This window comes from Cyprinus carpio, chromosome A6, assembly GCF_018340385.1.
Source record: "Cyprinus carpio isolate SPL01 chromosome A6, ASM1834038v1, whole genome shotgun sequence".
Classification (NCBI taxonomy): Eukaryota; Metazoa; Chordata; class Actinopteri; order Cypriniformes; family Cyprinidae; genus Cyprinus; species Cyprinus carpio.
The window spans coordinates 9,416,068-9,427,719 of record NC_056577.1 but is presented as its reverse complement, the minus strand read 5'-3'; the positions used below and the strand labels follow the sequence as shown (position 1 = coordinate 9,427,719).

The 11,652-nt window shown below is 38.9% G+C and overlaps 2 protein-coding genes across 2 annotated transcripts; both read left to right on the top strand.

Moving 5' to 3' along the window:
• The first annotated feature begins 132 nt into the window (after positions 1-132).
• Positions 133-2,563, top strand: LOC109102406 (elongation factor 1-beta-like). Its single transcript, XM_019115761.2, has 6 exons — positions 133-298; positions 678-800; positions 994-1,123; positions 1,310-1,373; positions 2,100-2,225; positions 2,362-2,563. The coding sequence occupies exons 1-6, from the start codon at positions 219-221 to the stop codon at positions 2,514-2,516; spliced, it is 678 nt and encodes a 225-aa protein (XP_018971306.1). The 5' UTR covers positions 133-218; the 3' UTR covers positions 2,517-2,563.
• A 153-nt stretch (positions 2,564-2,716) lies between these two features.
• LOC109102400 lies at positions 2,717-10,089 on the top strand. The gene is made up of 7 exons (XM_019115753.2): positions 2,717-3,040; positions 3,592-3,678; positions 3,966-4,010; positions 4,849-4,882; positions 4,991-5,087; positions 5,355-5,482; positions 6,846-10,089. Exons 3-7 carry the CDS (start codon positions 3,974-3,976, stop codon positions 9,283-9,285), a joined length of 2,736 nt encoding a protein of 911 aa, XP_018971298.1. The 5' UTR covers positions 2,717-3,040; positions 3,592-3,678; positions 3,966-3,973; the 3' UTR covers positions 9,286-10,089.
• Positions 10,090-11,652: the final 1,563 nt, after the last annotated feature.

Sequence of the window (11,652 nt, the reverse complement as noted above, 5' to 3'; positions counted from 1 at the left end):
GTCTTTATTGTGTATAAAAGTTAAGTTTTCCATACCAGGCGCAAAATGCTGTCAAGAATGTCCCATTTTAGTATGTTTTTGTGAAACATCTCTGGGTGGGCGGAGTCAAAGCGTCAGCGGTATAAAGACCATCTCACGGTCTTTTCTCGTTCCTTCGCTCTTCCTCCAAGCTCAGGGTTTCACGTCTGTACACGAGGTCTCACCGGTAACTTGTAACAATGGGCTTTGGTGATCTCAAAACACCCGCTGGACTCAAAGTTCTGAATGAGTTCCTGACAGACAAAAGTTACATCGAAGGGTAAGTTATTTAAAGATTTTATTTATCAAGTCTTCTTAGTTGGCTCGTAATAACTTGTGATTGGCCTCTTTTTCTTATGATGTAATACTAAAATAATTATGAATGCAGTGATAGGCGTCAAAGGTCATGGTTAATAATTTTTTTTTTAGCTATGAATATGGCATATGTATGTTCAGTCAAACGTAGGTCTATATTTGTAGTAGTACACCTCCCCCAAGTGTTTGTCAGGAGCCACATTTTCATTGCTGTACTGTTCAACCTTTTGCAAATATTATGTAGTTATGTATTTTAATCCATTTATAAATGCCTCTTATCGCGCATGGAGGAAAGCACCAGCCTCACTACACCTTTGATGGCTCACTACACATTTTCTTGCCAGGTATGTGCCCTCTCAGGCTGATATTGCAGTGTTCGATGCCCTGTCTGGCGCCCCCTCTACTGACCTCTGCCATGCTTTGCGGTGGTACAACCACATCAAGTCTTACCAGAAGGAGAAGGGCAGGTAATGTGAACCTTGTTTGTAATATTTTATGTATTGCAGGTACTTCCAGCAATATATGATGATTATCCTTTCACCATCTTTCGCCTGAGTGACTGATGCACAATCTTTCAAATTCTGATATGGCTGGGAATTCTCAGACTGTCAGGTGCTCTTGCGCAGTAACAAAGATTCACACTCCTTTCCTTACCTGTAGCCTTCCAGGTGTGAAGAAGCCTCTCGGTCAGTACGGCCCTGCTGGTGTGGAGGACACAACTTCAGCAGCTCCTGCCGTGGCTGATGAAGACGACGATGACATCGATCTGTTCGGTTCTGATGAGGAAGAGGTGAGTTCAGGAGCAGAAGAGATGGCGTGTTTTGACCGAATTGCCTGGTCACATGATGATTTTTCTCACCATCTTTCGGCTGATGTTGTGATGGACAACTTTTTCTTCCTGAAACCCAGGCAGAAAAATGACCATGCAGTTGCTGTATGTTTGTGCTCGCCTGATCATAGATCTCGGTCTTTACAGGATGAGGAAACCAAAAAGATCAAGGAGGAGAGGCTTGCAGCATACAATGCAAAGAAGTCAAAGAGTATGTATACGTTTTCTTTTAAGTGCACACTACCAGTTCAAAGTTTCCAATAACTGAGAATGAACGTTTTTGAAGTCTTTTGTACTCAAGGAAATCAGAAATCATTGTAATATGCTGATTTTGGTCTCCGTTATCAATAATGGTTCTTATCAATGTTGAAAACAGTTTTTGCTGCTTAATTTTTGTGTAAACAGTTAAATTTGTTAATGTGTTCCTAAATCTTACCCAAAACATTTTTAAATGTAGTGAATTTTTTTTTTTTTTCAACATTTAAGAAATGTTTCTTGAGCACCAAATCAGCATATTAGAATGATTTCTGAAGGATCATGTGACACTGAAGATTTAAGTGATTGCTACCAAAAAAAATAAAATTAGCATTGCCAACAAACCAATAAGTTACGTTTTTAAAATATGATAAAATAGAATACAGTGAAATAATATTTTGCACTGTTACAGCTTTTCATTTTTTCCCAAAGTCAGCCATGGTGAGCATAACAGACTTCTTTCAAAAACCTTAAATCCTAATTGTTGGAAACTTTTTTTTGACTGGTATTGTGCATATAGTTAAACTGCGACTAGTTTTGTGATGACTTCATATTACCATCTTTCGGCTGAATGTTGTGATTGACACTCTTTTTATCCTGATATGCACTAGTCATTTCATTGTGATTGTTGGATTCCTGTGTTTGCTTTACCACTGACCCTGACTTTTTAATGTCTGAGCAGAGCCTGCACTTATCGCCAAGTCTTCCATTCTGCTGGATGTCAAGCCCTGGGATGATGAAACCGACATGGCCAAGCTTGAGGAGTGTGTCCGCAGCATTCAGTTGGATGGTTTAGTTTGGGGACAGTGTAAGTCAAAATATAGTTTAATCACTTGAATGCAAACAGCTCACCAAAACCGATTAAATGTTAGGCCTACCAGAACAAAAACAGTCTCTGATTTTGTATTTCAATAGACTAATTGTCACTTTTGACTTCTGTACAGCTAAACTGTTGCCGGTCGGCTATGGCATCAGGAAGCTGCAGATCGCCTGTGTTGTGGAAGATGATAAAGTTGGAACAGACCAGCTGGAGGAACTGATCACAGCCTTTGAGGACTATGTGCAGTCCATGGATGTGGCAGCCTTCAACAAGATCTAAACCCCCACAGAACAAAGCATTATCCCAATAAAAGCACTTCAAATGCACCTTTGTTTCTGGTTTAGTTTTATGTGATTTCAAAATGATTCTTTGTGTGGCATCAAGTTTAAAATGTTAAATATTTGACATGTTAAGGCTATTTCTTTCTTTGCCTCTCTCTTTAAATGTACTGAGCAATTTCTAATATACTGTAGCAGTTATAACCAATAATTCTGACTTTAGGTATTATTTTTAATGACATTTGCATGCTTGATCATTGTTTTATATAGAGAGTCAGGTTTAGCATGACTGTGGGAACTATTAAAAAAAATTATAGTTTGCAAAATTTATGATGTTACCATCAAGGTATGCAATCTGAATTTTCTATAAAGGTTATTTTGAGTTTGCAGCCCCATTGATTAAATTCCGCCTCAGACTTTACTAGTGGGCGGATTCCCGCGCTTTACTATTACGTCACTCCACGAGCAGGCCTGAGCTAAATACGGATACCGATGGGATCTAAGTGGAATAACATCTATAATCAGGTGACAGCACGGTGATGACTGCAGCCAGATTTTGTTCAGATATTTTGCAGATCATAAATAAGTGAATATTTACAATGTCACGGTCCCGCTGTCCACATTGTCATGCTAAGTGTCACTAGCTTGCTAAGTGAACTAGCATAGACGGCTAGCTTAAACTACAATTTGTGCGTCCCCAAACAATGTGGATAGTCTGAAACCGTATAAAATTTAAGCGTTTTCAAATACATTTTACATGAAAGTGTATTTGTGTGGTAATATTGGGACGCGCTATTTAAATGGCCGTGTTTGTCTGCAGGACGGTACATAAATATGGGTATTTATTATGAGTAGTTAAAGCTGGACCGTAAAAAACATTTCAAATGAATCAGAAGTTCGTCATGTAGGTGTTTTAAAGTATCAAAACTGATTTAAGATACAAATCGTGCTTTATTAATGTATCTTTCTTTCTTAACGTATAAGTTAGTATTATACAAGTAGAATAATACGCAAGTGCACGTACAAGAGACTCAAGTGTTTTCCAATTCTGTTTAATATGTATCATATATCTTTAGATGCGACTTTTAACTTACACACGTGGCTGTACACGTCTACGCGGTGATGTGACACGGAAACATTTCGTCATCCTCTCCTCCATGTAGGTGAGTACAAATATTCATAGTATTTTATGTAGTAGATTTTAGTTTAGATTTTGTGAATCTAATTCTAATTTCTGGGGTTTTTTTTTTTTCTTATAGTCTATTGCTGAAGTCAAGTTTATTTATAAAATACACAACAATATAGCATAAGTCAGTAATTGCCTAGCTCAGTGAAATGTTGTTTCTACAAGGCCCAGAGCAAGAAAGATAAAATCACAAAAATGTATGATACAATGATACTCTATGCAACTCTCTCTTACCCCGTTTTTTTTTAATATTATTGTTTATAGACAGCACCATGCCCTTGGAGGAGGGACCACAATCCTCTGCTAAAAGTAAGGCATTCTGATATTACACCATTATATTTCTTTTTTTGTGTGTGTGTGTTTAATTATAGAGCGCTGGAGAGCCTAGAGGGACTTATAAAATACTAGTTAACTAAATAACCATACACAGTTAGGATAATAAAATAGATTTTAATAATAAAGAGCTTTTAAAAGGGAGATGAAAACCTTTCTATATGTATGTTGTTGACGCAAAAAAGGATGTGCCTCCAATCAAACTGTACAGCATTTTGGCACAAACTCACCTGCCACTTGTTAGAAATCTAGTCAAATTAGACAAATGCCAATATGGACAGGTTGTAAGACACTTCCTTATCTTCAAAAAATTATGAACAACACTACAAAAGAGGAAAAAAATTACTTATAGTAATTATACTATATACTATACTATACTATAGTCTCGCGTAGCCAGACCTTCAGACTGTAGGTCTGGAATTCATGGCAGATTTTATTGGCCAAGGCCCGCCCATGAGGCTGTTTGACCGATGTGTCAAACAACCAATCACAGTTCATTTGTGTCCCATATGCATCAGACGTTTAGCCAACGGTCTGTGGGCGTGACGTCTGAGGCTGAGACTACCTAGACTACAATAAATATGGGTAAATTATGAAGATGAGCATTGCTCATGAGGAATTGTTGCCTAAAGATATCTAATAAATAAGAACAATTTAAATGTTTAAGGGTATATTTAACATTTGAAAGATCAGAAAATTTGGTATTGTGTTGGGTTACCACTGATGTCCAATGTAACATCTGTGTCCTGAAGCAAAACTAGTTGAGACGCAATGATTTAGAGAATGCATGTACATGGTTTGTCATGTGTTGCAGAAGCAGAGAGGCGTCCAGCTGACATGTCCGGCAGGTGAGTTGTCTGAAAATACATTGGAGCAATCCATTAGCCATCCCATTATGTGTTTAAATTACAAATCTAACACAAATAAATATCTTAATTATTATTTACCCCATCTGAGACTAGTAGAGGAGAAGAGCCTGTTGCTGGTCCTTCCTGCTCCCAAAGACAGGGTTACTGCAGCTGCTGTCAAGTTCTGTACAATAGTGTGGAACAGGTACATAACTCTCCGTCATTCCTCCTTTTTGAATTACTGTTGTGGTTAAGGTATTGGTCAAAGTATTTATTAAGCATGGGTTAATATTTCCATTTTAACAATTTAATGTGACCCACTACCAAATATAATTGCCACTTTATAGTACCTTTGGGGCTTAAAGATTTTAATATCATTCATTTATGATAATCAGACCTCTTTATAATTATTAATATTATGACATTCTGAGTTATGCCTTTTTTGTGAACAATTTGTTGTTGTATTCTGCAGCACATCTTGAGTGCCCAACATAGAGAAGTGGTACGAGCTGCTAGAGCTAATGTTTCTTCTGGAAGTTTGTTAGAGAGATTCCTCCAGGATGTGCTTCAGCATCATCCTCATCGCTACAGTGATACACGGTATTCTACTCACGTTAGATTTCTCATAGCCTTGTTGACATGTTCCCATAACTAGGGCTGGGTATTGAGTTAGACACTTTTTAGGCAACAACCTAATTGCCTCGATACCATTGAGTATGGAAAAATGTCTTGTCATTTGGTACCAAATTTTGATACCTAAGGAGTTAATCATTAAGGCAATAAGCATACAGCATGCTTTATGTGCCTAAATCAGTGATTGGCTCTGGCGAGGCATCAAGGAAAACGCATGTTACGTGACCATTCATTCATACTGTAGCATCATGCTACTTAGGACAATTTATAAAATTTATACTATGATTTTACTCAAAACTCACTTTAAACCACCAGTGAGTGTTTGTAAAAACTTCAGATTATGATCTAATATGGGTTTTGGTCATATAATGTTGCAGAAAAAAGTAACTTGTAGCCTTTTATATCAAGCTAATCGCTACATCTGCTTAGAGTTTACACTTACAATTACATGTATTCATTTAGCAGATGCTTTTATCCAAAGTGGCTTACAGTTGAGGAATACAACAAGCGGTTCATCATAAAGAGGCAAATAAACACAGGAAGTGCTCATAATACAAAGTCTCAAGCATTGTTCAGATTAGTACAAGCTAGACAGGGGGATTAAAGAAAGAGAAGGCAAAGTGTTGTATTTAAACAAAAATAAAAAAATTAGGATGCAGTCAAATGAAGCAATTTCTCATGTAAATACACTGTATTGTTATGAAAATAGGCAGAATCTCATGAAAATCACTTACAAATTAAGTCATAATTGCTTGTTTATTAGTTTCATGCTTCATCCCTGAAATGGATGTGTAATGCACGTTCGTCCTCGGAGACAGAGTGGGTTATGAATGTGTAATATGAGTGACACATGAACAGCGTCATGTGAGTCATATGAGTCAGAACAGCATTTGTGGAAGAGTAAACACAGACAGACATTGCTAGAATCAGCTAATGCTCTTCAGATCCTCACATACTGACTTAAAATTGTTCATTATGCTATAAACTTTATTAAAACTATTTGCACTGATATATTGTGTTGGTTTCATTTTGTTGCTTTGTGCAGTTTCTCAGATGAGTCTTTCAGTAAAAGCCTCAATAAGCTAAAAAAAAAAAAAATTATGAGGTAAGGTAAGTTTTTTGAGGTAATGTAATTTTGTTCAAATGGATATCATAAAAAAGGGAATCGAAAAAAGTATTGTTCAGGAACCGGTATCAGTATCGAATTTTTCTTAATATATTTATATATATATATATATATACCCAGCCCTACCCATAATATATTACATACTTTGTGAATTGAAAAAAGTTTGTTTCAGTCACTGTTTTTGACACTTCTTTTTCTCTGTAGGCCTACCCATGCTGATCTACCTTTGTTGAACACCCCACTTGTCCCAAATGAGGTGCTCTCAGAGGTGTACTGCGGATCAGATGATGATGGTGTCTCTGTTGGGACACGTGAGGAGATGCCTACCTCTGATGAAGAGTCATGTGAAATGCTGCAAATTGCAGCCTCAACTCCAGCAGTGATGACTGACCTTACTGCATCTACACACATACAAACCACTTTCCAAATAGGAAAAATGGTACCTGAGCCACCTCCCTCTGAAAAGTACTCCCCCACACAGGGTTTTTTGCACAGGACTAGTGGCAGTTCTGCCAATGACAAGCCACATGCATCACAACTTACACTACCTGTTCAGGGACACAGCTCACAAACACAGCGCTCTGTACATCCCTGTGCTTCAGAGGGTCCACCAGTTGCCAAGACTGGAGTTGATGAACACAGGAAAGCGCACAAGAAGACCAATAGGGATAAAGAGGGGAGGGACTCCATTATAGCTTCCTGTGCCCCACCAGCTGCAAAGTGCATTACCTCGAAGGACCAGCCTGCAATCTTTCAATTAGTGGCTGAAGAGTCCACAGTGTGGATTTCAGCACTGCCACCTTGGAAAGGCCCCCATAGGGAACAGACATTCAGTCATCTATCTGACCAGATTCGAGATGTGATAGAGGAGGTTATAGAAAAATACTGTTATGGCCACAGTCTCAAAGTTGATCAGCGGGAGGATGATGGTAGCTTCATTCTGAGTCCTCAGTCTATGAGTGAATCCAAAGGCAGTGAAGAATGGGACAATGCAATACAGATGGCTCTGGGAAAGGAAAAGGGTGAAGAAAAAAATTTAGCTGAGTTACTGGAAGTGCATATAAACCTTGAAGACCAAGGATACCAGACTCAGCTGGACACAGCCCTAAACACTGTCGGAACACCTGAGGAAAACAAGGATAGTTCTGCTGATAAGGTGTTTCCCGATCTTCCCCACATACCGCAGTCTTTTGTTGGCAAAACATTGACACAGGTGATGTTTGAAGATGACATGAAGATAGACTCCATAGTGAAAGAGTTCCAACAAGGCCAGTTCCGTTGCTATTTTGACAGTGAATCATTAGCTAGGTTTGGGAAGCACAGTAAGAAAAGGAGAAAGAAAAAGAATCAGGACAAAAAAGAGATGGCAGATAATGCTGGGTGGGAGCCTACAGACATCTTGCCACTCATGGATCACAATGAAGAAGACCCCAAACAATCTGCTATTTTGTTGAAGAAATCTAGGCATAAAATTTACAGACTTGCATCACGTTGCCAAGTGGTAAAGGTAAGCCACAGTACACAGACCATCCCTCTTAGTTGTCCTGTGGTGCGGCGAAAATCGACACAAGAAACATTCCCCTCCACACACAGTGAAGAGCCCCAGCAATGCCCTAGCCCTGAAAGGACCCCTGACATGAAGACCAGACTCTGTGCTTTGAAGCTTCCAGCTTCTTACTTCAAGATAATGAGTCCACTACAGCCCAAAACTGTGGTCTTTGTGCTTTCTTCCCCAGATGGGGGTCAAAGATTCTCCAAGCCCACCCCCATTAAAAAAGCAGGGAGGAAACGGAAGTCATGTGATAGCGATGTTGGCCTGAAGTACAAATACAAAAAGACACCTCTTAAGTTCTACGACCCTTTGACCAATAGGATCTTAAAGAGTCCACCAAAAGGCATGTCTTTATCCTGTAATTCCAAATCTCTTTCACACGTCCGACAGCTATTCCGTAGCCTTAGCCCGGATATTAATAAGGAGAGGCAGGGCCTGGAGCAGGGGCACTCATCAGGAGGTTCTCGGAAGACTCGTGGTAGGAGCAGCATGGTTGATGTATGTACCTCCGCCTCAGACTCTATTCTGGATAGCGGTGGCCCCTCAGAACCTGGTTCTTCTTTGTCTAGCAGCCGAAGAGCCTTATTCTCCCGCTCCTCTATCTCAAGTAGCAGTTGTTTCCTCCTCGGACATCTTACGCCATCAACCCATGTGGATGATTCTTCCAAAGCACTTTCTCACTCAGGCAGTTCCTATAAGGTTGGAGGACTGGAACAAGAGGAACACCGCCAGCAAACACCAGTTGCCCAAACACCAATCAGACGCAGCTCACGGAGGGCTGGACCTTTGACTCCAGCCAAGAGACCACCAGTACCCCCATACAGGACCAGGAGGAAATCACCCAAACCACATCGCAAAGCAAAATCACAAGGCAATCTCCAGCAAACTGTTAGCTCCCGTATATCTTCAGAATGTAGGACATCTCCTAGAAACAAGAGCCCTGCTAGGGCCTCACTTAGATCATCGGCTTCCTCTAAACTGGCAGTTCAGCCGGTTATTACATCCTCTTCTAAACAAATAAATAGAATGTTCAGTGCCAGTCAGCAGAAGAGAGTGAGGGGGAGGACCGCCGCTGTGCATATAGCAGACTGAACGTTATCAGACACCAGCCATGAGCATAAGCTGTCTTCTGTTCTTCAAATGCTGTATACACACGTGGTCAGAATTGTTGGTACCCTTGGTAAATATGATCAAAGAAGGCTGTGGAAATAAATCTGCATTGTTAATCCTTTTGATCTATTATTTAAAAAATTCACAAAAATCAAACCTTTCATTGGAGAATAAGAATTTAAAATATCATTATGAAATAAATTTTCTCTAATACACATTAGACACAATTAACAGTACCTTTTTATTCAATACTTTTTGAAACCTCAATTTGCCAAAATAGTATAGGAGTTTTCTCCTATAATGCCTGATGAGGTTAGAGAACACCTGACAAGAGATCAGAGACCATTCCTTCATCCAGAATAACTCCAGACCCTTCAGATTCCCAGCTCCATGATGGTGCTTCTCCTCTTCAGTTCACCACACTCATTTTCTATAGGGTGCAGGTTAGGGAACTTAAATGGCCATAGCTGAAGCTTGGTTTTGTGCCCAGTGACCCATTCTTGTTTTGGGTCCCTTTTGTGTTGAAGGACCTTCAGCAGAATTATAGACCCACAACATTAAAAATACAGCAGTATGTTTCATTGTACACAAGGGGAACTTTTTATCCTAGTGTTTAGTTAGATTGTTTTTTGAGATTGTTTTTTGGTGAAAGCATTTTCCTTTATTGATTTTTTTTTTTCTTGAAGCCCTCCGAAACAGCATGTGGTGATGTAGGTGCTGTTTGATCATTTTTTTTTTAAGGTTTTCTGACCCCGAAACTTAACCTTTTTCTGCAATTCTCCAGAGTCTTTGGCCACTTAAACTCTCCTTCTCACCATGCATTAGGACGACGATATAGACACATGTCCTCTTCCAGGCAGATTCATAACATTTTCTGTTTATTGGAACTTCTTAATTATTGCCCTGATTTTCACTGCTCTAGCTCTTTTCTTAAAGGGGTCATATGACGTTGCTAAAAAAAACAAAACATTATTTTGTGTATTTGGTGTAATGCAATGTTTAGGCAGTTTAAGGTTCAAAAAACACATTATTTTCCATATAATGTACATTATTGTTGCTCCTCTATGCCCCGCCTTTCTCAAACGCGTCGATTTTTACAAAGCTCATCGTTCTAAAAATGCGAAGTATATGCTGATTTGCCAGCTATCCAGTGCGTTGTGATTGGCTGAATGCCTCAAGGGTGTGACGGAAATGTTACACCACTTACCATACTGTGATGCAGTCTCCCAGTGATGTGATATCCGGACACGATGAGAATTAAAAAATAGGAATTTTTTGAATTGAGTGTTTTGATAATTACTCATTATAATGACTTATATTGTCTTTTTACGCATTGTGTTACATATTGCACTGCGTAAACATAAAACCATGTCTGCATTTGTGATCCGAGAAACAACAAACAACAAGCGCTACTCTACACTGCTTAAAACTCATGTTTGAATAGTCAGTGGCAAATTCTTTAAATATAAAAAATGTACTTACAGGCTGTGAGTCAGAAGCACCAGACTGTCCTTGAAACTACTGGCTACCGGTTCAGGAAACAGTCCTCATCCTCCATAAAATGTGCTGCACACATTTGAATATTTGGGTTGAACTGTTCTGGAACAGTGTTGTAAATACAACTTAACCACTGATTTCTAGTTGTGTCCTCTTTTGGAAGACCAAACAAAGTAGTTTTGCTTTCACAACGAAACACACATCGTCTCCAACAAGGCAGCAGCTACAACAGCGAGAATTAAAGTTAACGCCTTCTTTCTTTGTGTGAACATTTGTGTTATGTAAATCATCCCACATCATGGCGTAGACGTGGGGGTGTGTTAGAATGAGCCGTTTTAGGATGGCGTGGATGACTCTTAACTTTTATAAAGAATATCTCTTTGGAATTGAGACTTTAGTCTTTGCAACTTTACAGATCTTCTTTATGCACCAAGAGCTTGTAACACTCCAAAGAGAAAGGAAAAATTAAAATCGGATAATATGACCCCTTTAAACCCACTTTCTAATTTGTGAAGCTCAATTATCTTTTACTGCACATCAGAAATATATTCTTTGGTTCTTCTCATTGTGATGGGTGATTAATTTGTCATTTGGTCTTTGTTTTCCTTCCTATTTATATTTCTGTGAAACAGGAAGCCATGGCTGGTACCAGTAATTGTGTCTTAACATGTATGTGAGAAAAAACATTTATTTCATAATGATACCCCCCCCCCCCTAAATTCTTTATTCTACAATTAAAGGTTAGATTCTTGTGATTTTTTTTTTTTTTTAAATAAAAGATCAAAAGGATTAACAATGCAGATTTATTTTCACAGCCTTTTTTGATCATATTTACCAAGTTTACCAACAATT